This window comes from Callospermophilus lateralis, chromosome 14 (assembly GCF_048772815.1).
Source record: "Callospermophilus lateralis isolate mCalLat2 chromosome 14, mCalLat2.hap1, whole genome shotgun sequence".
NCBI classification, from domain to species: Eukaryota; Metazoa; Chordata; class Mammalia; order Rodentia; family Sciuridae; genus Callospermophilus; species Callospermophilus lateralis.
This window is the reverse complement of record NC_135318.1, coordinates 49,025,130-49,053,111: the sequence shown is the minus strand read 5'-3', so window position 1 is coordinate 49,053,111 and position 27,982 is coordinate 49,025,130. Positions and strand designations below refer to the sequence as shown.

Below are 27,982 nucleotides of genomic sequence, written 5' to 3'. Positions count from 1 at the left end.
ACAGGGAATAAAGATACCTAAGGAAAACAGCAAGGTCCAAGGAAACTTCTTCGTCTTGAAAGGATGGGTGTAGAACTAAAATTGAAAGTCACTTTAAAGATATGGATGTAAATGTTATAAAAGGTAGAAAACCTCCCATACCTTGAAAGCTTACTTCAACTGCCTTCTCCAATTTAACATTTTAAAGAAGTTTTTATGTACATATAAATTTAAGAAATGCCAAGAAGTCTCTGAAAACCCCATAGGGGTCACTTTGACCCATGGGCATCAAAAATAATCAAGAATATATTTTTCCAATGACATAGTCATTACAGGTTTTACCTTATATTTGCTTGAAAGCAAATATTAGTTAATTCTTTTAAGAATACATTAATAATGTCATAAAAGAAATATAAACTTAAAAAAAATCATATGCAAAGGAGTCACTCAATTGTTCATTTTGCATTGTGCCAATGCTTGAATACTGACTACTTTGAACAAAATTATGATTGTTCGGATTAGTACCATTTGATGGTCCTGATTCATTTATCAGGTTGTTATCTGCACAACTGAAGTCCGATCGCTCAAATGCATTTGATTGTGAAACAAAAACAGTACTAGAACTGGTGCCTGCTGACATACTGGAAGAAGACATCTGATGGAGCTGTCTCAAGTCTCTTGGATCTAACACTGAATTACATGAGGGGTTTTCAAGATTCATGCTCACAAGTCTTGGATTATCAGTCTCCTCCATGCTATCACTGCTGGTTGTCATCATATTCACAGGGCAATTTGACAGCATGTTGGCATCAGAAATACCATATAAGTCAGCTGGTGATATGGATGATGTTTCCATTCTGCCTATGTCATCAGTACTGTTATAAATGCAAACATTAGAAGCATTTAAATCACCAACAGACATGTCCAGGAATGATGAGATACCTTGAGAATTAGCAGAAAGTGTCCCTGTTGAAAAACTACTCAGTGGATTTGTATTGACTGAACGTGAGGTAGGATGGGCCATTGATGACCAACTTGAAGGAGGCTGAGGCACCATTGAAGGTATGGCTGAAGCATGATGTGACAATCCACTGGAGATGGATACAGGTGAGGAATAGTAGGATTCTCCTTGACTAGAAACTCCTGAAGATCTGGACATTTCTGACAAAACTGTACCATGAGAAAACAAGTTTGATTCTGTGGAGGGAAAATGTATTTAACAAAATTAAAATGAACAAAGTTATAAAAATCATTATTGCAAAATTAAAATTTAAAAAACACATTCTTAAAGAGAAATTTCAAGAGAACTGATTTAACATTTTAAATAAAATGTTTTTCAAAGCACTAAAATTATTATACAAGTCCAAAACTGAATTCTATAACATGTAACTTTAATAAATGAATTTAAGATGAATTTTAAAGTTATTTTGGGATATATAATTTCAGTCCAGTTTTTGAGGCCTTATACATGTATTTTTTAAAAGTGAAAGATAAATATTGGAATTTTAATTAACAGGAATTAAACAGCCAAATCATTTCATACTCTCACTTTTAGGAGAAAATGGAGGGACAGAGAAAGCATTCATTAGGGATGGTTGAAAACTATATATAACTTGTAAGATACATTAAGGTGTGACCCTAAAGTATTACAAAATCCCCAGTCAGAAAAAAATTCTGTATTTACTTATGTATTATATAAATGCTGTATATTCTAAACCAGGAAAGGTACTAATATAAGTATACTATGTATACAACCAGAAATATGAAAAATTGAGCTCTGTATATATAATAAGAATTGTGATACATTCTGCTGTTATATATAAATAAAAATAAATAAATTTTTTTTAAAAAGATGTAAGAGAAGGAGCTGGGGTTGTGACTCAGCAGTAGACTGCTCACCTAGCACGTGCAGGGCACTGGGTTTGATCCTCAGCACCATATAAAAATAAATAAATAAAATAAAGGTATTGTGTCCAACTACAACTAAAAAATATTAAAAAAAAAGATAAGAGAAATTCTAATTAACCATTCATTGGCTGAATTATATAAACCAAGGAGTTGTCAAATTTTTTTCTCTAAAGGGCCAGATAACATTTTATTTTATGCTTTGTGAGCTACATAACCTCTGCTAATAATCATCCAATTTCTGTTGTAGTTTTAAAAAAAAATAGAAAAGGCAACTGTGGCTGGAGATGTTATCTTAGTGATAGATCACTTGCCTGGCATACGTGAGGCCCTGGGTTTGATGTTTAGTACTGGCAGGGTGGAGAAGGGGAGGTAGCCAGAGATGATAAGTCATCAACTGAGCATGGCTATGTTCCAATAAAACTTTACTTATAAGAAAGGTGACTAGCCAGACCTAAACCATTTCTTCCATGACACACTATAATTAGGAAAATTACTACTGTATGAACAAAATATAGTTTTTCAAACATAATCAGTTTCCAACACAATCTACAGAAGCACAACTAAATTATCATGTTGAAATCTTGAAAAAATTTATAGGAGAGGAAAATATCAAAGAAAGGCTTATTCTTAAAAGTGGAATTCCACTACATTGTGCAAGGAATACTCCACAGGGGATAAAATACCTTTTTTGATGAATCTTCCTTCTTCGATTGACTCTACTGGACCAGATCTTGGTCTCTCAGGAAAATTGACTGCTATGATAAAGTTTTTCCATTATTAAATGCAATTTGAAAATTAATTTATCAATTAAAACTTGAAAAACTGAATAAAGCAAATAACAAGATCTATTTAAATACGAATCATACAAAATATTCTTACCACAATCCTGCCACAGTTTCTGGAACAGTAGAGTTGTTTTTTGTTTCTTTGATTTATTGCCATAAGTATCTGATTAAAAAGAAACCAGGAAAGTAGGTGAATCATCAAGGAATTATATTTCCTCTCCATTAATAAACAAAAAGCTTTAAATAGACGTACATTTTACATCTGTTACATCTAGATATACATCTGGATTTAATAAGTACATTATAATACCTGTAAGTCAATATCAACTAACGAAAGGTCTGATAAGGATCAAAATAGCAAACACTTTCTAAAAAGGGCATACTAAGAACAAAAATAGATACTCCAAAATCAAAAATAATTTGTTTGTGTTGGTACTGGGGCTTCAACCCATGGGCTCTTTACCACTGAGCTACATCCCAAGTCCTTTTTTTGTTTGTGTGTGTGTACAGGGGATTGAAATCAGGGGCACTTTACCATGGAGCCATATCCCCAGCAATTTTTCTTATATCTTGAGACAGGGTCTCACTAAGTTACTTAAATTGTTGAGGCTGGGTTCAAACTTGCCTCAGCCTCCCCAGTCACTGGGATTGTAGGTGTGGACCACCATGCCTGGCTAAAACAGAAATGTTGATAAATAGTTTAGATGATCTGAAATTATTTCAGATTAATCAAACCTTCCTAAGAAAGAGATGCAAAGAGCATAAGGAAAAAATGAAAACGTTCAGAAAACATATATAAATTATGAATATATATAATGACTAAATGTATCTTACCATGTAGCAGGATCAACATTAAGACATGTATAAAGCAATACCACACCAAAGTATCATACCTTTTTCATCTGGCAGATACCTAAAATCCATAGATTCACTAACTTCCTGGTCAGAGGGTCTCCGCAGCTGCATTTTTACTGTTACTGGTTCTGTTATAGCTTTACAATATGGAGGAGTCTTGAAAACAATGGCTACTTGACGGTGTACATCAGCTTGTGAAAAGTTACCCTTTGCTTCCCAATCATTCAACACAAAACGAACTTCTATGTCATCTAGTTAATAAGAAACCAAATGAATAACAACAATGAAAAAACAAAGTAAATTTTATCTATTAATTTAAAATACATTCTGAATTCAATGAAACAAAATAAGTAAATACCTTTCTGAACTTTGTCACAAAGTAGAAATATTTCATCTCCTCCCCTGACACTTCCACAGTTCTTGTTTACACGACAAATCCTTAATTCTGCAGTATTTGGGGCACCTAAATATAGAGGATTTTAAAAAAATGTGTCTCTACCTTAATAATACATATTATTCTGTTGTAAGGGGAAGGATTTGAGGGAAATCATTTACAAAATAGATAAAAGTTTGTATGTACAGATAGATGACAATAAATACATTAACCATTCACACCTGTCCCTTTCTTTTTTTTTTTTAATTTTTATTATTGGTTGTTCAAAACATTACATAGCTCTTGACATATCATATTTCACACATTTGATTCAAGTGGGTTATGAACTCCCATTTTTACCCCGTATACAGATTGCAGTCACATCGGTTACACATCCACGTTTTTACATATTGCCATACTAGTGTATGTTGTATTCTGCTGCCTTTCCTATCCTCTACTATCCCCCCTCCCCTGCCCTCCCCTCCCATCTTCTCTCTCTACCCCATCTACTGTAATTCATTTCTCCCCCTTGTTTTTTTTTTCCCCTTTCCCCTCACTTCCTCTTGTATGTAATTTTGTATAACAATGAGGGTCTCCTTCCATTTCCATGCAATTACCCTTCTCTCTCCCTTTCCCTCCCACCTCTCGTCCCTGTTTAATGTTAATCTTCTTCTCATGCTCTTCCTCCCTACTCTGTTCTTAGTTGCTCTCCTTATATCAAAGAAGACATTTGGCATTTGTTTTTTAGGGATTGGCTAGCTTCACTTAGCATAATCTGCTCTAATGCCATCCATTTCCCTGCAAATTCCATGATTTTGTCATTTTTTAGTGCAGAGTAATACTCCATTGTGTATAAATGCCACATTTTTTTTTATCCATTCATCTATTGAAGGGCATCTAGGTTGGTTCCACAGTCTAGCTATTGTGAATTGTGTTTCTTTTTAGCTGCTTTAAATAATCTGGTTTAGAGCCAAATGACTCATTTCTAGGCAATGACATTTTCTCTAAATAAACCTCCCTGCTTCTAAATTCTGATTCTTCCAATACATCCTGCATACTGTTACCAGATTAATTTTTTTTTCTGGTACTGGGCATTGAACCCATAGGTGCTTTACCACTGAGCTATATCCCTAGTCCTCTTTATTTTTTATCTTGAGACAGAGTCTTGCTAAATGCTGAGAGTCTTGTTAAGTTGCTGAGATTATAGGTGTGTGCCACTGTGCCAGCTAGATTAATCTTAAATCTCATCCATGTCCCTAGGGCAATACAATTTCCATGTTTTCTTTTATGTGGACAATATGACTAAATAGTTCTTGCTGACATTCACTGCTCTGTATGAGAAGGATACTATTATCTACATTTACAGCCCTAGGTTTCACTAACCTACATGCAAAACAGGTATAATAAGACACCATTGGTAAATAAATATTTTGTGTGTGTGCAGCTAAAATATTTGACCGCAGCATCACAGTCTTTTCGAATGATAAATTTCTGTATCTTTTGTTCTAGCATCTGTCAACATTCTACTTCTGAAAATTTACGCCAGAGTAATATTTATACAAGATATTCACATATAAGGATACTTATCACAATTAAATTTGTTAGGGCAAAAGGAAAACTATGAGAAGGAAAGAAAAACCCAAATGTCCCATGAAAGGATAATGATTTAATAAAATTACAACTAGGCCAGGGCTGTAGCTCAGTGGTAGAGCACACGCCTCGCACATGTGAGGCACTGGGTTCGATCCTCAGCACCACATAAAAATAATAAAGATAAAAAAATTACAATATAGGCATGTCATGAAATATGCAGTTATTGAAAGAATAATGTAACCAAGAGGAAAAGAGGTTCAAGATATAAATTACTAAGAACGAAATTAAGTTTTTAGAAAGATCAGTGACGATATTTTTAAACTATATTGTGTATATGACTGATGATGATTTATTTGTTGGTATAAAGAAAAAACTGGTAAAATATGTGTTTGAGGACAGTGATTATCTTTGGAGGATAAAATTGCAGGAGATTTACTCTTTGTATATTTTATAGTATTTGAATTTTTCTTATGATGAATATACTGTTTTCCCAAATACCAAAAAATTTTTAATAATTAAACTAGTCTTTAAAAACAAAAACAAGCTAAGACTACAAATACAAGGAAATAAAGCACTTACGGTTGTCATAAATTGGGTTAGAGACAACAGGAGGAAGAGCAGTTGTCAAATTACCAAGTTCATCAGGGAGGAAAACTTGAAAACACAGTCTCACCACATTGAGATCACAATCTTCAATATCAAGCAGCTGTTGCTCAGGGACTGAACAAGTATAAACATATTTTTTTAAATGCAGAATAGTCACACAGAGCTAAAATCCCTCATCCATTATATCCAATAAGCTTGAATAGCAACCAAATCTGTACTAACAAAAACAGAATGTACCCAATCTCAAGAATGCCTTTTATTATTATCAAGTAGTCACTATCTAACAGTATTTGATAAATTATAGCCTTTTTAGGAAGTAACTGTTCTAGTAAGCTGACACTTAGAATAGAACCCCAAAATGAAATTAATAACAATTTGATTTTTTTTAATGGATGCAAGTTATACATAACAGAGAAGAGATATTCATTCAACAAATCTGTATTTGGTTTAGTTTAAGTTATCTTCTAAATCTTCCAGGAATTATTTCCCCAGTTTTACAGATGAGAGCTGATTTTAAAGAGACAAAATTATTTGTCCAAAGTTTTACAGCTAGGAAGTGGTAGGGTGGGAATCTGAACCCAGGCCATTGACTCCAGAGCTTATGCTTTTAAAAATTAAACTCTACTAGAAAATTTTACTTACAATCCACATGAAAATGACATACACACAGGAATATCTACTAAAATTGAGATCTACATTTTAGGGATGAAGTGCCAAGAAGATACCAAATGATATAAGATAGCTTGTTTCTATAAAATACTTCATTTGTAAATTAAGTTTGCTCAAAAACAAAAAACCCTACAGTAGGAAAATTTTGCAGTTCTGAAAAAAATAAAATAAAAACTCATATGACAAAATAAAATGTAAGAACAGTTTTTTATAATGATGTTTGAAAAGAAACCCAGTTCCAACAAAAAATATTACTGCATTTTCAAAGAATACCATAAGCTATAACAAATCATAAACAATTCAGCTATATTTTTAAATGCTTAAATATATATATTAAATTTTACAAATTTTATATTTTAACACTTATTTTATAAAATATTAAAATGTAAAATACTAAGTTTGAAAAAACATTTAACCAAATTCCTTAGTACTATAGGCAATAACTAATAAAAACAGTTTTATACTGTTTTAATTTATTTGTACTCATACAGTCTCAGTAATTATCACAACATTTAAATTTGTCTCAATATCATTATTCTCAAGCTAGAGTCTTATAGACTCTAACATCTGAGTCTATAAGAACACAGTTGTATAATAAAAAGTCAAAATGCTATGATGCCAACACATGTATTATAGTAGCACACTTTTCTGGCATCTTAATTAAGGAGGCAATAAGAGGTTTCCTTCTTCAAAACCAAGTTTTATAGCATTGTAAAATTGGAGTTCAAGATCTCACTGTCTCTCAGTTTCAAAGATGAGTAATCAATACACACACACACACACACACACACGCACATAATGAGTAGCTAGGTGCTCCTGACAAGTTTAAAAACAAATCTATACGAATGGTTAAATAAACTATGGCATAACCATGCAATGCAGTAATGCTCAGCAATAAAAAGGAACCAACTATGGATTTTTGCCCCAACTTGGATATATTTCAAAAACAACATGCTGAGCAAGAAGAACCAGACAAGAAAGAGCATAGACTACATGGTTCAATTTGCATGAAACTGTAGAAATAAAAGGGGAGAAATAAAATCTCTTTCTTACTATGAATCACAAAGAAGAAAACATTGAACTAAATGTGCTTTTAAAATGCAGATTCTCAGGACCCACACCAGACCCAGAAATGTGGTCTTGAATCTACATTTTATTTTTTAAAATTTATTTATTTATTCTAATTTGTTATACATGACAGCAGAATGCATTTCAATTTATAGTATACATTTACAGCACAATTTTTCATGTCTCTGGGTGTACACAAAGTAGAGTCATACCATTTGTGTCTTCATACATGTACCTAGGGTAATGATGTCCATCTCATTCCACCATCTTTCCTACCCCCATGCTACCTCCTTTCTGTTCCCTCCCCTTTGCCCTGCTCCCTCTCCTTTGCCCTATCTATAAAGTTCCTCCATTCCTCCTATGCTCCCCGCTACCCCCATTATGGATCAGCATCTACATATTAGAGAAAATATTTGGCCTTTGGTTTTTTGGAACTAGCTTACTTCACTTAGCATGATATTCTCCAACTCCATCCATTTACCTGCAAATGCCATGATTTTATTCTCATTTAATGCTGAGTAATATTCCATTGTGTACATATACCACAGTTTCTTTATCCATTCATCTACTGAAGGGCATCTAGGTTGGTTCCACATTGTGGAATTGTGCTGCTATTGTGAATTGTGCTGCTATAAACATTGATGTGGCTGTGTCACTGTAGTATGCTGTTTTTAAGTCCTTTGTGTATAAACTGAGGAGTGGGATAGCTGGGTCAAATGATGATTCCATGGAATCTGTATTTTAATCTGTACTATGGGATTCCTGTGAATATTCAAGTTGAAAACCACTGCAGAAGTGGCACTAAAGGATGATTAGCAGAGTTCTGAAATGATCATAGTGATTTTAGGAGGATCTTTTGGATGTTTAGAGGGATATCAAGGATAAAGGTGAGAATGCAAGTTCAGAGGCTGTCAACAACTGTTAAGATTAAAAACGATGTAAGCTTACATTCCTACAATGTCAGTGAAAAGACTGGAGACACTGGACTGAGATGGTCAAAGTGAGTAAACAATTAGTTTTTCTGGAATTGTTAAGGGTTCATGAAGAGAAGCAGTTGACGAGAAGATAGAAAAGATGTCAGAGCTTTATGTAGGTGACTTTGAATGTAGGGGCCATTTAATTTTTAAACTATATAAGAAGCCATTATAAGATTCATATCATAGTATTATTCTAAAGACCTGTGATTTGATTGGGGGAAAACTGCTACAACTCAAATTATGAAATGATGAGTTCCTAAACAAGGGAAGTGGCAAAAGGGCTGGAGGAAAGAATGGATGTTAAAACAAAAAGTAGCTGGAGCTATAGCTTAGAAGTAGAGCACTTGCCCATCATGTGTGATGCCCTGGGTTAGATCCCTAGCACCACATAAACAAAAAACAATCTAAACAACAGAAAACATAAATACTGTGAAAGACCAACTGCAGGATTATTTCTTTTCCAAATCTTGTTAAGACCATAAATCTTGGAGCCAGGCTACCTGTATTCAAATTTTGCCTTTACCACTCACTATTTATATGACCTGGAGCAAATTAGTTTTTCTATGCATCCATTTTCTTGTTTACGCAAAGGAGAGATGAATAACACCTACCTCATAGGTTGTCACAAGAATTAGATGAAGTAAAATATGTAAAGCACTTACTATATAACAGGAATTACCTTAAGCATTATCGAATGTTATTAATATAATGCCTGGTTCTGGACTGCCAACAAACAAATGAAAACCTTCCACAGAAGTAGCAGATAAATTTCTGCATGATTTGGGACAGTTATATGACCAAAGCTTTAGTTTTCTCTTCTATAAAGCAGTGTTGCTTTAATGATTCAATAAAACAGTGTACATAAAGCTCATGACATTTATTCCCTGACATACAAAAAGGCCTTAATACATGACAGCTATTAACAATCTCCCTGTTTTATACTGCATCTAGACTTGAATGGCCTCTTTAATTTAAAAATCTATTTTTTTTAATTTGACATTGAATTGAAGCTTTAAGTGAGCATACTCTTGACCCATAAATTTACCAGTTCTGAAAATTTTATGCTAAGGAAATATTCACACAAGAGCTCAAAGTGCCTATTTGATGGAGTTTCTAAGTGAAATGAAAATAACCTAGAAGTTCATTACAATTACTAGGTAAACAAATTACAGTCCATTCAAACAAAAGAATAATCTGTTAAAAAAAATAGATCTGTAAGTACTGACAAGATGTTTAAGATATAATCTTGTGTAGGAAAAACTAAAGCAGTAGAATATGAAGCACAGAATAACTCCCTTTACATAAAAATGTACATCTGTATGAAAATTTAAGACCTAGAAAAAAAGAAATGCACAGGCTGGGCTGTGGCTCAGTGGTAGAGCGCTTGCCTATCATGTGCGAGGTATTGAGTTTGATCCCTGGCACACATAAAAATAAATAAATAAAATAAAGATATTGTGTCCATGTACAACTAAAAAAAAAATATTAAAAACAAACAAACAACAACAAAAGAGATGCACATCCTATGGTCCATAAAAATAGTACTTGTCTGTAAGCACATTCCTTAAATTATCATTATTTCCTTTAAATTATTTTTACACATTCAGGAAAAACAAACCAACAATATAGGCATGTCTTAAATATGACAAATATATCTATTTATCATAAATTGTATAGTCATTCAATTCCTGACATGCCTATTTAAGTAGCTGCAGAACATGTTAGAAGGAAGAATACCATTATTATAGAAACCAATATCTAGTTCAAAACCCATTTACCCATTCAAACAATATAGAGTGCTAAAAAGTACCAGGAGCCACAACAGGATAATGCTATAAGTATAAATGCTTAATAAATGCTATCTAAATAAAATCCACTGAATAGTAAATATGTAGGAATATAAACAAATATACTATGAAAATGTCTTGTGGGATTTTCCTATTTATGTACTACTACTTCTATGCTTGGGAATAAGTTTTGCTGTGGTCTATGCCTATGAATTAAATGCACTCCAATATCTTATAACCCTACTATACCTCCAATACCTTACCTACTAACATTCACAATGTATGTTGTCTGTTGGAAGAGTGGCATAAGGAAGGCCACATTTAAAGAGAACCAGTTTTCTTACAGAAAAAAAAAATGACATTCTCCACTGATAATTGAAATGATACTTACCATTGAAAGGATTGATTCCTGAACTTATTCTTGAAATAATGGCTTCCTTTACTTCTTTTTTCTTAACACATCGGATACCCAAATTTTGAAAACTAGGAGGAAAAGAATAAACTTTCAAAACTGCAGTCTAGTTAATTAAAAAAAAAAAACACTATAGAAACCAAGCATATATCCCACACTGAGGAGACATTATTTTGTTGTCTGGAGATATTAAAGCATGAATTGTATTTCTAATTGCTATGATAAAAATGGGAGAATTCTTTTTTTAAAGAGATGGGGAGAGAGAGAGAAAGAGAATTTTTAATATTTATTTTTTAGTTATCGGCAGACACAACATCTTTGTTTTGTATGTGGTGCTGAGAATCGAACCCAGGACGCACGCATGCCAGGTGAGCGCACTACCGCTTGAGCCACATCGCCAGCGGCAAAATGGGAGAATTTTGAAAAGTGGTGTTATATTTCTAAAAGAACTGCTACAAGAAAAATGTACACATAGAATTATAGCATTTTTATATATCATAATTATACCTTACCAATATGCCTATGTCAAATTTACCAAAGTAGACACAGATTAACCGGAAAGGAACACCAAAAAGCAAAACGTCGCCTCCCAAATTCATGATCAAATCAGTAAAATCTGTGTATTTGATCATATTAAGGAAAAGGTATAAAAAGATGCCCACAGCCTCAAGTCCACAGGTGTGTTTGTTTTAGATGTAGGAATGTTGTCTACATTTAAAATCAAGTAACTGCATATAAACATTGGAAATTCTGAATTCTCTTTAATATTTTAGAGGTTTGGTAATGTAAGTTGGCACAGAAACAACTGGTAGGGGCTGAGCATTGGGGACCCCATTGATGCAGAACTCTACAGTTTGCTGTAATGCCTACTAGTCCTCTTAAAAACAATCAGCTCCATTCATTTATGCTGGCTGCACAGGCCTGCCAGAGATCTGATTTTTGACTTCCACAGTCAATAGCAGTAGAATATGTTTTGTGCCATATTACATGATGTTACTGTAAGAAAGTATTGAAAAAAAAAGTATTAAAATGTATTTTATTAGAAAGAGGTTTAATACTAACAACAATATTTAACAAAAGTTTCAAAATGTCATTTATGGAAAACTTCTCAATAGCTACAAATATTACTAATTTGCATATGTGTAGTACAGATGATGGTCAGGGGAACTCCCCCACCACCACTCAGTCATACTTGTTCCCGCATGGAAAAACCATGACATCATTAAAGTTGGGTGGGTGTGAATAAGGAAGCAAAACTCAATTATAGAAACATTACCATTTGTTCAAACTTCATATGACACTTGCAACCAGAGGCTGCCTTGTTTTTCTCTCTCCCCATGCTTCTTCTACTGTCTCATGTTCATGCTCTGCACATTCAGACTTCTGATTGTTAAAATCTAAAATATCTTTGGCATTTTCTTCCTCTACTTCCAATACTAAAACATAAGTCATGAATTCTTAATCCTTTCTTAAAATTCTATAATTACAATCCTTTTCCTCAAAAGTAGTCCTTTACTGTGAAATATTTTTTGTTTGATTCTTAATTTTTCATTTCTTTAAGAATTCTTCATACTTTTATACTAAATGATTTTGTTTCATCTGAATAATGATTGCTAAGAATATTAGAAGTAATGAGGATTTTTGAAATTCTGAAGGTTGAGGGTGTAGCTCAATGGTAGAGCACTTTCTATATTTGTGTAAGGCCCTGAGTCTGATCCCCAGCATGGCAAAAGAATAAGAAAAGGAAATTTTTGATACGCAGAAACCAAAGATTACAAAGATTATATGAATCAATTATTAATTTGTTTATTCACATTCAACAAGTTTTGAAGTTCCCACTATCCCTTAAAAATTCTGGAAAGTAATGAGGACATACAATCCTCCCTTCATGGAGTTTATAGTTGCATACAAGAGTTGGCAAACTATAACTCCTGGCCATATCCAGCATACTGCCTGGTTTTGTAAATTAAGTTTATACAGAACAGTCGTACTCATGAATTTCAAGCCGCAACAGCAGAGTTCAATAATTGCAACACAGACCCTAGAGCCTGCAAAGCCTAAAATCTTTACTATCTAGCTTTTTACAGAAAAAGTCTGCTAACTTCTACTCTGGATAATCTGATAGCTATTAAATAATCACACAAAAAAATGCTAAACTGAAATCATGACAAGGAGATATACATGATTTATGGAAGCCTATGATGGGAGAGTCAATCAATTCAGGGTGGACACAGGCCTCCTGTAAGGAAGTGATTCTTAATATGAATAGAACTGAACTAAGGGAAGAGGAAAGGAAAGAGACTTCCATGCAATGGCCCCTACAGAAGAACCTTGTGAGCAGAGGAAACTAAAGGAAGGCTTTTGTGATGAAAGCGTAGAGATCAGGCAGAGGAAGCACAATTCAACAGAAGGCTAGAACAAGTGGACCATGGGGGCTGGTAGGCCACAGAAAGAATGTTGTTCCTATTCCAAGAGCCACAGAAAGCCATTAAAATGTCTTAAGCAGGGAAATATTCAATTTGTATTTTAAAAGATATCTCTGGCTAAAGTAAAGGAAAACTAAGGGGAGGAGATCAAAAAAAGAGTTGATGCAAGACCACCAGGGTTAAGGCTATCCCAGCAACTCCAATTTAAAACTGTTGAGGTAGTATGGTTTTCATGGGAGTTCACTAGGTGACATGGATAGATTCAAGAGCTATTTAGGAGGTATCTTAATGATTCACACACGTGTGAGGGGTCTATGTTTGGGGGTTTTATAGAAACCACTAAGACAAGGTACAGTGAAAGGAGAACAATTTTGAGGGAAAAGAGCTGTGATCATGGTTAAGATCATGGTTTGGGGCATATTCTATTAGGGGTCTTTTTGAGACATTTAAAAGAACATTAAGAGCAATCAGACTAAATATCATTCCCTAGTGAAAAGAACTAGGGATCCTTGGGAAAAAATGATGATACAAGGTCTGAATCAAGAAAAGTTCAAGTCTTGAATACACTGTTGTATCAGAAAGTGAAGAAGTGTATGAAGAAACATGGGGACATATTGAAAGGATATAAGAGACAGTATGAAGGGGTTTGTTTTGATCAAATCTGGGTCAATTTGAAAATCAAAATAATGCCACTATAATAATGGTCTATAATACCATTATTATAAGAATATAAGTTGACAGTGACACTTTTTAAATGGGGAAGGGAAAGAAGGAAAGATCCTTTCTTTACAATAGAATGCCAATTAATATCACCAAGAATAGAAAAAACTGAGATCACATGTGTCCTGAAGGGATCACCTCTGTAGATTTCTTGCCCAGTGTTTCATGAAACATGTTATGTTTCTCATGTTAAATATAATCCTAAATATAATGAGTAATCCTTAATGGGATCCTGGATTGGGGATAAAGACCGGGCAACCACAAAGGTCATTACTGGGATAAATGAAGTAATCCAAAAATTTAACTGCTACAGTAAGAAAGAAGGAATGGCCAGAAAAGAAGGAAGTAAAATACGTTTGTTCTCATAGAAATTAAGAAAAGAGAATGTTTCCAGACAGGAGAGGTCAGGTTCAAAATGCTTTTGGGAAGTCAAATAATACAGACAGGATTTATTTCTTGCAAAGTGTATATTACCAAACATTTTGTGTTTTGTGTTGTTATTATTAATAAGAGGACGCATTTTCTGAATAGTTACTATCAATATATAAGGAAACTGACTAATATTTCTGTTGTCATTAGTTTCATTTTTCCCCAAGAACAATACATGCTCATTATAAAAATGAACAATTTAGGAAAAAAGAAACCTCACAATTCTACCCATCCAAAAACAACCACTATTAATACCTTAGCATATACACTACCATGTATATGTATAAACTTTTTAAACAAAAATAAGATTATTCTTCATATCTTGTTTTAAAACATATCTTGTTTTAAAATCTATTTTATTTATCTAGCTTATTATGAATCTCTTTATTTATCAACAGACATATTCGCAATGTTAGTTTTATGACTATTCAGAAGTAGACTAAGTGAATGTCCCACTTTATTTAACTTGTATCCTTTCTTATTTATAACTTTTTGCCATTACAAAGTTACAGTAAACATCATTAAATGTCTGAAAATGCTTAACAGTTTCCTGGGAATAAATTCCTAGACGCAGAATTGCTGGCTCAAGGTGCTTTCATAGTTTTTAGGCTTTTGCTATGTAGCTGTTAAATTGCCTATCAGAAAGCTTTCATTAACTTATACTAACTTACTAAACAGGCTCATCTTCTGGTAGCCTCACCAACATATGAACTTATTACATAATTTTTTTTATTTTAGAACTTTTGTTGTATGTTAATTTTGTAATCTGCCACTTTCTTAATAAATTCTAGTTTTCCAACTTATTTTCTCATATGTGGCATTTTTTAAAAAGTTAACTACATGAAAAAATAGAATAAAAATTTCAGGAATTGTTCAAACTTGAGAAAGAAAATCACAACATAAAGTTTGTTTTTACCTTTACTGATAAAAAGAAGTATTCATGCTAACCATCATGTGATGTGCTGTGTGTTCTAATGAAGAATGAAAATGTACTTCTAATGCAAATAGTAAGAAAATTTAAGTATACACATAGTAAACAGTATGACAAATTAATTTATTCTGCTAAAAAGTAATAGATGATCATGGACAGGAAATAGAACATCCTATACTTGTCCTATTCCTAAAGATGTTTTTGACTATTGGCTGGGGCTGTAGCTCAGTGGCAGAGCGCTTGCCTAGCATGCATAGGTACTAGGTTTGATCCTGCCACTCTGTTTTAAAATAAAGGCATTCTGTCCATCTACAATTACAAAAATATACATATTTAAAAAAAGATGTTTGTGACTATGTACTTACAATAAAGGCCTGCGTTCTTGACCAAATTCTGCTTCATAGTAGCCATCTCTGCAGTCTTTTCCAACTAAATCATGAGGATGAGGTTTATAGGGGTCATTTTTTGTAACTAATGTAATTCTTACTTTTCCTTTTCCATAGTAGTTCATAATCTGGAAAAAGGGGGGATTAAATATATGATTCATAAATATATTTTATTAAAAACTGATTTACTAAATTGACAGTTCAATTTATATAATGTAATTAGCTCTAAATAAATAAAGTTCAACTGACCAGAAACTGCAGTAGAGATGAAACTTTCCAAAGAACACCAGTAGGAAAGAACTTACCTCTCAGCTGCTGGACATATTATTTTCTGCCCTAATTTCAACTGATCATATCATCTGATTATTTATTTCTTTTTAAAACAAGTAATATTATACTTTAATTTTTATCACAGAGCATGAGGAAGAACTAAAATGTTAGAACACTAAATCCTTTATCTTAGATGTACTATCATACCATAAATATCCCTTGAAAATATATAGCTAAACCACACTCAAAATAATAGCACATAAATATAATTTTACTTAACATGCAAGATTTAATTTTACAAAATAACAGTTAATCAGTTATATTAAATAATATAAACAAATCTCAAGTGTTCCCTGTGCAATAAGCAGTAAATCAAGCTGAGTTTAATAAGATGAAATTTCACTCAAATCTGGAACATTCCCAGTACAAAGGAGAGTAAGCATGGGAGAGGCAGGAGGACACTATGAGATGGAGAGAAACTAATGTTTACTTTCAAAGCTAGCAAATTTGCACAAATGAGCAGGAAATAAAAAAAAAAAAACCATTATACCCTAAGGGAGCAAGGTAGTTAAGTAGACTGAGTGGCGTACCAGGTAGAGGGCACTAAAATCCATAAATCTGAATTTAAACATAATTTAAACAGTATCCATGAAGTATATGTTGCCTTTCTGGGTGGAAGAGAGGTAACCACTCAAGACTCTAGGACAGGCTTACAGTAGATAGAACTCAAGCTGGAAAGCGTTTAGGACCTTCTGGAATGGTAAGGATACAGATCATAGAAATATTTTAGAGACATAATGAATAAATAGAATTATGGAGAAGAAAAAATTGACTCAAAGGATTGGAAAATAGAATTTTTAAAATTTACTTATTATGTTTTACCTTTAACATTTAAATAAAAGAATTTGAATAAACCAAATCCATACTGTACCAAAAATGTAACTTAAAATTAAAAAGTTGCTACAGTTAGATGGGAGCAAGAAGCTCTGGCATAATATTGCACAGTATAGTGATTAGATATAACAATAATGTACTGTATATTTTAAAAGCTAGAAAAGGGCTAGGGATACAGCTCAGCAGTTAGTAGAGTGCTTGCCTTGCATGCACAAGGCCCTGGGTTCAATCATCAGCACATACCAAGAAAAAAAAAAGCTAGAAGAAAGGAGTTTGAATATTTCACCATATAGACATGGTAAATGTTTGAGGAGATAAGTATGTTTAACATTATTTAAAGTTTATATAGTCCATACATATATCAAACATTACATGGTATGCCATTCATATATATAATTTTTATGTTTTTATGTATTAGTTAAATAAATGAAAATAGGAATTTGGAAATTCAATACAAAATGTTGGCATTACCTTATTCTATAATTTAACAATTCTCTTTAAATTCAACAGAATAAACTCTGTAAGTAGTGCAGTTATAAAATAGTGAATTAAGCTGGGCACAGTGGTGCATGCCTGATATCCTAGCAGCTCAGGAGGCTGAGGCAGAAGAATTGCGAATTCAAAGCTAGACTCAGCAAAAGCTAGGCGCTAAGCTACGCAGTGAAACCTTGTCTCTAAATAGAATACAAAATAGGGCTGGGGATGTGGCTCAGTGGTTGAGTGCCCCTGAGTTCAATCCTTGGTACTCCCCTCCCCAAAAATAGTGAATAAAGATCTGTTGATAAAAATTAAATACAACTTTTCAAAATTCACTTTGCTATTAGGTTTTTGTTGTTTGAGATGAGATCCTGCTATCCTGCTATTTGCTCAGACTGGTCTTGAACTTCAGGATTCAAGTGATCCTCCTGTCTCAGTATCCCAAGTAGCTGAGACTACAGCATGTGCTACTATGCCCAGATTGCTATTAAGCTTTTAAATTGGCATTTAAAGGATAAAAAATTAAAAGGTAAGTGAAATATAATTTACAAAAATAAACTGATACAGGGGCTGGGGTTGTGGCTCAGTGGTAGAACGCTTGCCTAGCACATGTGAGGCACTGAGTTCGATCCTCGACACCATATAAAAATAAAGCCGAGTTGAAATAGAAAAGTCTCTATAACAGATGGAAGATGTCTTGAAAGCATTGCAAACGAAGCTGTGGGAGGTTGAATCAAAATTGTAGTTTAAGAGCTGCAAAAGCTGAACTCTGTTCCATGTTCCATGTCTCTTATTCTTTCCCACCCATTATGTCTTAAATGAGAAGAACTGTAGAATCATTTCTGCAGCTGTATTTTATGGCAAAGAGGTGATTGTTTCCCACATTAGAATTTTTAAGCAATTTTATGATACTTGCTGGAATTGGAATTTAGGAATTTGTATTCTGATAAGAAACTGGGCTGAGTTTTCAGAATTATTTCCTTCTCTGTGTCAAATTCATTATTATTGATTTTCTATTTTTTAAAGAACGATTTTGCTTTTAATACTTTGGACAGTATTAAATAGTGAATGATAAAAATCTTTTAAAAAATTAAATAAATATATAAATTTGTACATCTGCAACTAAAAAATAAAAATAAAAATAAACTGGTATATTTATCAAAGTCATTGTCAATTAAAAACTACTTTTGAAACTTATGCTAATATGAAAAAAGCCATATTTTAAAAATTATACTATTTTAAATGATGCCAATGATGCAGAGTATCAGATGCAGGCAATAAAGATAAGGAAAAAGGAAAAAAAATGTTCTTCTCCTTTTTGATAAGCCCTAGACTAAGACATTGCAGGAAGAATTCTGATTCAGTTCTCAAATTCATGTTTCATCTACACAGAAATTTTCCTCACCTCTACATGAACATAATACTTTTTCCTCATTAAATGCTTTGTGTTCCATGAAAGGCATCATAATCCAAAAGCTGCCAATGTACACTTAGCACTGTGATTCTCTCTACATAGATTAATATACAAATAATTGTAATTATCTACATCAGGGAAGACTGTATTATAATTAAGAAATGTCCCTACCATCTAATACAGATTAATTTAAAAGGCAATCAAGGAAAAAGACTATGGAGGTAATTAAAGAAAATGAGCCTTTAATATAACTGCAATAGCTAAAATATCAATCAACCAAAAGTGAGAAAGACACAGAAGGATCTATTACCTGGATAGATGGGAATGTTCGATTGTTCTCAGTGCTGTGCTCTCCTGGAATGCTGCCAGCTGATCGCCCTTCACATTTGTACCTAAAACGCATTCCCCTCTGCCTGGGTTGTTCAATTATCTTTATATATGGGTTATACCCACCTGAAAATTTTAAAAGGGAAGGGTTCAGTGAGATTACAATAGGATTATAATAGATTTTTAACAATTTGGGTTTTTTTTTTTTTAAACAGCAGATTAAAACAAAGATTCTCCCTCCCAACATTAACAAGGTTGTAATGTAATTATCCAAGATTGATTGGAAGACACATCTTTTGTTCCCATTCAAATTGAGCTCATATGTAGTATTGACACAAGTCATACAAATCAACTGATTAATTAATGCTTTATTGCTTAATATCCACAGCTAATGCCAATATCAAGTTCTAAAATAACCACTTCATAAATATTCACTTTCCACATGAGATCAAGCAGAAGGGTTTTCCCCAAGATGCCCCAGAATGATGAAGAAGATAGTATTCAGCAGTACATTATACTTCCCAAGACAGTAAACATATTTAACTGTTTGGCTTAACACTGGATTCTTGGAAGTAGGTGAAAAGATCATTCCCTAAAAATGAAAATAATTTAAATTCTTGCAAAAGCATAAGTTTGGAATGTTAAAGGACTTGTACATTGTATACTAAAACAAGCCCCAGAAGAGACTTCAGGCTCAAAAGAATTTTCAAGCAGTCCCATCTAAACTTTTTCTACAATATAAGACACTATGGAGGAAAAGAAACCACAACTATTTTGTTTTATATAGCAATATTATTCAAAATTGCACCTGTAGGATAAGCTACTGATACACATACTTAATGAATGACTCTTAAAATAATTATGCTGAGTGAACAAAGCCAGACCAAAAGAGCACATATGGTATAAGTCCATTTAGAGCTAACTCTAGACTAAGTAAACTATAATGAAAGAAAGCAGATCACTAGTTGCCTAAAATGGGGTAAAGTTTAGGGGATGATGGACATGTTAATTATTTTGATTGTGGTGATGATTTAGGTTGTACACATAGGTCAAAACTTACCAAACTGTGTACTTTAAGAATGTGTAATTTGTTATATATTAATTATACATTAATAAGGCTGTTTAAAACATATGTATCTTTACCCTTTCTTATTATCCAAATCATGGAAATAAAAGTTCAATAAAGATACTCAATTGTGCTTAAAAGGGGTGATTAACAATGTGTTTTCATTTCAGGGGTATGAAGACATCTTCCATTCAAAAAAGAAAAAAAAAAAAAGACTCTCCCCCAATCCATTTAGTGATTTCTAAATTCCCACAATTATAAATCCATTTCACTGAGGTTATCCTGTTAGAATGCAAGCAATTTCAGAAAAGATAAAACGGTGGGTCTTATTAGGTAAGTATAAGAAGAGGCCTTTTGAATCCCACCTAGCCATTTTTTAACAGTAAGTCCCTGGAAATGTTATTAAAATCTCTTAGTCTCCTCTGTAAAATGGGAATGATAATCATAACAGCACTACCTCATAGTGTTGTTGTGAGGATCAGATATCACATGTGTTAAAATTCTTACTGTTATACATATGACATGGTGAAAAGAGGAGGAAAGAAAAAAGGTAAGCATTCTAGGGAGAAGGAAGAAGAGTGTGTCCATAGAAGAGTTTATTTAGGTATCACCAATGGAAGTAGAGTATGTTTTTACTCTTAGAGAACCAAAACTCAGAGCACACAAAGTAACACAGATTTCATTTTATGTGTTATGAGGAATCATTATTTTTATGCAGGGAAATCACAAGATCAGAATAGCATTCGAGAATAAGAACTCTGGTGACACTGGACAGATTGAAAGTAAAAAGCAAGGTGATCAATTTAGAGTCCATTAAAATACAACAGTTTCCCCCTTATCCATGGGGGATATGTTCCAAGACCCCCCAGTGGGTTCCTGAAACTTTATAGACAGTGCTGAACTTTATATATACCATGTTTGTCCTATACATACATACCTATATATGCTAAAGTTTAATTTATAAATTAGGCACAATAAGAGATTAACAACAATAATAAAAAAAATAGAACAATATATTCTAACAATAGTTATTGAAAACTTATTACTTATTTCTGGAAATTTCCACTTATTATTTTTGGACTATGGCTGACCACAAGTAACTGAATTATCAAAACCAAAACTGTGGATAAGTGGAGACTACTGTCATGTGGGCAATGATGAGCATGTGTCTAAAATAAGGCAGTGATAATAGGAATCCAGGTTCATTCAAAAGATAAAACTGCCAGTATTTGGTGCCTAGGCATTAGGCATCAAAAGAAAAATTAAAAGAAGTATTGATGACACCACATTTCTACTTTGGGTCACTGAATAAATTATTACTGTTATCTTCAATTTTATTCAGCTTAAATCAGACTTCTTGTATTGAAGCTACTACCTATTTGTTTATTCAAAACACAAAGGGCCAGGAAAAACTAACTCAATCAAGTTCATAACTCTTTTTTCAATTTTACTGAAAAACCACAAGGCATGCATACAAATGAGTATTTCACAATTTATGTCGTTGTATATTTCAAAATCACATTACAATTTTGAATATTTCCTATCTTTATACATTCTTGTAGGTATATCTAAAAGAAGTACATTTCCCTCTCAAGAGTTAAAATCAACAGTATTTTTCAGTGACATCTTAAATAATTTATGTGGTTGAACTAAAGGTCAAATAAATCCCTGCACACTACTTTAAGGTGTCTTGGTGGGAAACTGATACAGAATTACATCATTGATAGTAAGCTGTTAACTTCTTTGGAGGAGGACGAGGAGTATAAATAAAAATTCTAGGCTCATTGTGAGCAAAGTGAGCAGTGATTTATTGACATTTTAAAAAACTATCTAGTGTGTTAATGAAGTAAGTCTATAGACAAAAGAACAGAAAAGCAATTGTTGAAAAGATTAAATAGAATACTTTTTAAAAGGTTTTTAAAATGCTGAAAATGACATAAATATTAGTTATCATATAATATTGTGTACTGAAAAGTTCTTGAAGTTTACTTTTTCTATTACGGAAGTTCTTAATTGGTAAAAAGTTTCACTAACAACCAAGTAACCAAATTTTTTGTAATATTCTATACCTCCCCAGCTGAAAATAATTTCCTCTTCCTGTAAATAAAAATAGCACTTTTGTTTATAATAATTATTCCAAATAACTTTAATTCAGGGAGGATTCATTTTATTTGTTCTTGAAATAAAGCTACCTGCTTTATTTCTTTTAGATACTTGAAGGCAGAAATTACATTATTCATAAGTGCCTTATATACAAATATTAAGTAAATATCTATTGGGTGAATGATTTAAAATCTGAAGATATTTTGTTTGTGCAAGTTACTCAAACATGAAAAGACTATATTAATGATTAATAGATCTTCTTCATTAGATTCTGCTATGATGAAAAAAGCAGTGCTTTGTAGGTACTGGAATTGCCATACCTTCCTACTTCCTCACACCCATTCATATGCTTATTTTTTTATCTCTGGCTATGATTTTTAAAACTTCCTAGCTATAAATAATTTATATTATATATCAGTACAATGCAACAATTATTTCCTTCCTGAGGACGGTTTTGCAAATGCCACTCTTCCCACAGATAAAAAGTGCTGAAATGTAGTCACATATGGAGTAGAAGAAGGTAAAATATAAATCAGGGAATTGCAGGGAAAAATGAGTACTCCTAACTAAGATTACTGAATGTCACTACAGTTTTGAAAAGCACTGAAATGTCTTCAAAATGAGTTCTAAACAATTTGATTACTGTATTTTTCTTTAATCAATACTGCGTAAAACTAGGATTGTCCCTATGTTTTGAACAGTATTGTAAAATGCTAATGCAGACCAGAACATCTGAAATATAGCCCAAATTTTTGCAATGTATATTTATGATTTATTTGCACTAAGGAAAAAAAGAGTGCTATATAAAAATCACACAATAAAGTATTAGTTTTTGGTTAAAAAAAGAAATTACATTGAAGTAAAAGATAAAAATAGATTACCATTTGTCAGAAATACACACATTCACTAAAATCTTTTTTTTTTTTTTTTTTTTTTTTGGTGTTGGGGATTGAATCTAGGGCTTTGCACATGCAAGGCAAGAGCTCTACCACCAAGCTACATAACCAGTTCCAGATTCATTAAAATCTTATTGCTAGCATTAGGAATCAGTATTAAGTATACAGTGAAAAATATTAATTACATTTAATATAATTTTTAAGCACTTTGTATATATTTGATCCTAACTTTAATCTTCATAAAGAAAGAACTTATCCCATTTTACGGGTGATAAAACTATAAAATTCAAAATTATATAAAGTAATGAGAAAAAAAATTATGAATGACATTAGCTACAGTGACAGCTCAGATTCCAGGATGCCAAACTTAAGAAACAAACATAAAAAGCAGCTAGGGGTAAAATTACAATAACTGATTCAGCACATTTTAAAAAAATACCTGCAAACTAAAATAAATATATTCTAGTTTAATAAAATAATTCATCTTGGTATAAGCAAGCAGTTTAATAAAATAATTCATCTTGGTATAAGCAAGTATAAGAGTCAATAAAATCTTTAGAACCAAGTTTGTACTGGAGATGTACATCAGAAACACCTAAGTAGCTTTTCCAAAACAGAGGACATGCCCTGACCCCATCTCAGAACCCAACAGGAAGAACTCTTCAAGGGTAAAGCTGTTTCTGAAAGAGCCTTTCAAGCCAGTTTAACACATTCCTAATTCAAGAACCATAGCCCTAAAACTTGCAGAAGTAGAAACAATGATAACATATATCTGAAGCAGCAATCCCAAGTTCAGGTCTGCTTCCTGGATAAATAAGGCAGAGCAATTCTGACTAGTTGTAACTCCTTTTTCTCTCCTGATCAAAACAGATTATTCAAAATGCAAGCAACAGAAAAAGACAAAGGGATAGCCTTCAACTGCTCTAATTTGTTTTAAAAATAAACCATTTACAAAATAAATATTTCAACATACTTCTTGCAGTACAATACATAAATATTTGAAATGCCAATGTGTCAAAACATCACAGTTAAGAAAGCTGACTAGAGTGCCTCTCTCTCTCATAGAGCTCCTGGATGACATTTTGCCTGGGACCCAAAGGAGCAAAAGGGGCTAAGAATACATACTTTTCCAACTATCACCTCTACTCATGGTGGAAAAAAAGAAAATAGGATCTATTCTTTTTTCCTCCAACAAGACCTATCAAAGTTTACTTCAATACAACAGATTGACTTTGAATTGGCCTTAAGAATCCAGGTAATGGAATTTTCAAATGAGTAGTCAACTGATGTATGCACCACAAGGTAAAAAGGATATTATAGATTTTGGCAATAGAGATTCCACTGCTATAGAGGTGGGAGAAAAACTTTTGGCCTACTGGGTGAAAAAGTAGAGAAATGTTTAAAATCTGTCCCAGATTATACAGGTATTTAAATTAAAAAAAAAAAAAAATACATGGCAGGGCCAAATCATCTGTTAAGATTTCTAGACTTAAAAATACAGGAGGGCGAGTTAAATATGAATTTCAAGTAAACAAATAATTTTTTTAGTGTAAATCTATGCTATATAATATTTGGGTCATGTGCCTACAAACACAATCATGTACAGAGAACACAAATGGGGGGGAGTTGGAACAAAAGAAATTTGAGTGACTTGTTATATTAAAAAACAACAGGACATACCCCTAGCTGTTGCTACTTATGATTCATTTTATTCACTCATTCTCCTTATGTTTATTATATATCACTTCAATTTTTATACCACTGTTATTTCTTTTTCATGTGTTACAGCTCTAAAAGAACATTCATGTTTGTGTGCAATCTTTTACTTAAAAAAGTCATTTGCTTTAGCTATCCATTCCTAACCTCCAGTTCTATTATTAAAGAGTAAGTTGCCATATACTTATATCCATTTTTTTTCTCCTTACTCAAGAGAAAAATAGTTCTCTTGAAATTCATACTACAAAGAGGTGGTTAAGTATTGGGGTTCACAAAAACAATTTTTTGTGTACTTCCTATTCTGTTACATAGCAGAGTCATACTACAGAAAAATGTGCATAAAAAGAAATTATCTAAATTTTAAGTCAACTTAACCAAAGAGAGTACTAATTATTAGTAAACATAGTCACATACCACCCAAGAACATTTTGCTTTTTTTACTGAAAAGTTTTCAATTTAGACATAAAATACTTACATTAAATAGAATAGAATTATAAATACACAAAGGTAATGTCTACTTAACTATGCACCTTTGATAGGTTTGGGAACACATTTTTTTTCACTTTGCCTATTCTAATTAATTGTGTCAAGAAATTAGAATCAGGAGTATTGTTTAAAGGGGGGAGGCAATGAAAAACAATGACCAAGTTATGAAACCCTAAATAACTAATCTGTCAATTTATATTACAACATTTAGAATCATTATATAAAGTACCAGCCACTCATAGCATTTATATAATTTTTATAATTTATATAATTTTGATGATGATTATGCTCTTATGTTACTTTTACATTATAGGGATCATCTCTTCAACTACACATACCTATTTACATATAACATCCGGTGAGAAATGAAATAGTCTTAAATGCTTGGTAATCAATAAAAATACTTTTTGAGGTTTTTAATACTATCTTACTACAAACAGAATCTAAAGTAAATAATAAACTCATTAAGCAATTTTTTTCCTGTCACTCTTTCAGCTAAATTAGTTCCAAATCAGAATGGGAATTTATAATTTAATGAATCTTTTTCTCTCTTTAAGGTCTTTACAACTGATTTAAAAAAAAGTATAACCTGACTTCTTTAAAATTTTGTTTTGTTTTGTTTTACCTAGTAGTTGCAAATAACTGAATTACAATTTAAATAACTTGTTGTATTTTAAATAGTTCCATTTAATGCAACTTTTTAGAAAAGACCAAAAAAGATAACCATCCTACAACTTCCAAATCTTTGAACTTTCAGTTTCTTTACACTTCCCTTTCAATTTAGAGACTCAGTCCTCATAACAAAAATATACTGTCATTAAACAAGTTTAAGTTGCATCACATTTTAAAATCAGGTAAGTCTTACAATACTCTATGTAGAAACGATTGTTTTTTTTTTTTTCTATTTTAGAAAAGTTTTAAGTATTACATATATGAAAGATCAGTCTGGTCAAATAGCCAACAGTGGACCTTTTTTACTTAAAATGCTCACCATTCATTAGTTCTTTCATATGCCATCTCTTCCTGATAACCAATAAACTAAACATTTGATGTCATCCTTGTACTTTTTAATCTAAACATCTATTGAATTGATATTTTCAAGATTCTCTGAAAGTCTGGGGTCATTTAAGTGAGTAAAGGGAAAGTTGAAATATTTTAAACTACACTTGTCTTCTCACACGAAAACCACAGACAAACTGAAATCAAATGTCATGTGAAACACCCCAATTTCCTTTTCAGCGTACAGCAGTAGCTATGGTATTGTTCTGCTCAACCCTTTAAAGAGGTTCTTTTTGCTTTCTACTTCCTCTTCTCTACCAGACATCAGCTTTCTACCGAGGGTCACTACAGGAGGCAGTAGGAAGCATGCGGGTCAAGAACAAACAAGACCCTTCTTCATTCAGCCTCCTACTACAGCCTTAAGGTGTCATTTTAGGCTTCCGGCTTTTACTTGCGCTGCACCCGGTGCTGGGGCAGTGCAACTGCAACACCCCCACCCTCACCCCGCCAAAATCCCGGTAATGATCCAACCTAGTCTACTTGACTTACCCGCTTTGAGTTACAGGCAGCCCTACATCATGGCTATCTATACAACTCTTCCTCCCTTTCCCTGCAAGCTGTTTCTTAACTTGTTTCCCTGCAAAGCAACAAATCCAACCATTTATAGACGAAAAGAAATATTTACATCAGGGGATACCGTTGTTTTCATGCCTAGCCATTATTTTAAAGCACAAATAGTTTCAAAATCCTTTCCCCGTTGCTGCTAACAAGAAGGGGACTTGGAACTCGACGTCTCTACTCGGTAAGTTAGAAAAGTCTGCGCTTGAGTTCCCAGTAAAAGTCATCCACTTTGTTTCCACTTAATACCTGTTAAAATAACACTAAGAAACTTACGGCAGCGCCACATTTTACACAACTGTCAGCACAAGAACTTGGAGCTTGATGAAATTAATCTAAACAGGGAGAGAGTTCGCCCGAGGTCTAAAGCTTCCTCATTCTCGTCCAAAAATACAAAACCACCATTTCAATACAATTCAACCTCTAAATACGAGAACTCTTCGTCCTCCCTTATTTAATTACTTCCCTAATCCCCAAATCAAGTTGTTGGGAATTTCTAAAGTTCCGGCTATTACAAGAGCATCAGATTACACAGCGCGGCTTTGATTTCGCACGCAAACCTTCAAGCAGGTAACTTTTTCTGACAATTTGCCAGATGAGGCGATTTCAAAGCCAGAATGTGCCATCAAAACAGATCCCGAATCCCTGGGCAGCACCACCCCGCAGAACAGCTTCTTCCCCGTCCGGCCGCGATGGGCGCACTCACCGGAGGCCATGGCTCCGCTCTCCGCGCAGTCGGGCCGGCAGCTCCAAACGTCGGGGCCCGAGGCCGTCAGCCAGACAGCCGCCAGTCAAGTCAGGAGGCCGCGGGA

General features: G+C 33.1%; 1 protein-coding gene across 2 annotated transcripts; it reads right to left on the bottom strand.

Annotated features, from left to right (window-relative positions):
- Window positions 1-397: 397 nt before the first annotated feature.
- On the bottom strand, window positions 398-27,982 carry Rel (REL proto-oncogene, NF-kB subunit). Of its 2 annotated transcripts, none has more exons than XM_076833283.1 (10): window positions 27,877-27,982; window positions 19,270-19,412; window positions 15,884-16,032; window positions 10,992-11,083; window positions 6,073-6,213; window positions 3,886-3,990; window positions 3,566-3,778; window positions 2,767-2,835; window positions 2,571-2,642; window positions 398-1,176 (listed from the first exon to the last, which is right to left on the bottom strand). In XM_076833283.1, the coding sequence occupies exons 1-10, from the start codon at window positions 27,884-27,886 to the stop codon at window positions 398-400; spliced, it is 1,773 nt and encodes a 590-aa protein (XP_076689398.1). In that variant the 5' UTR covers window positions 27,887-27,982. The 2 variants fall into 2 exon arrangements, with proteins under 2 accessions (XP_076689398.1, XP_076689399.1); XM_076833284.1 differs by having other exon boundaries at window positions 2,571-2,639.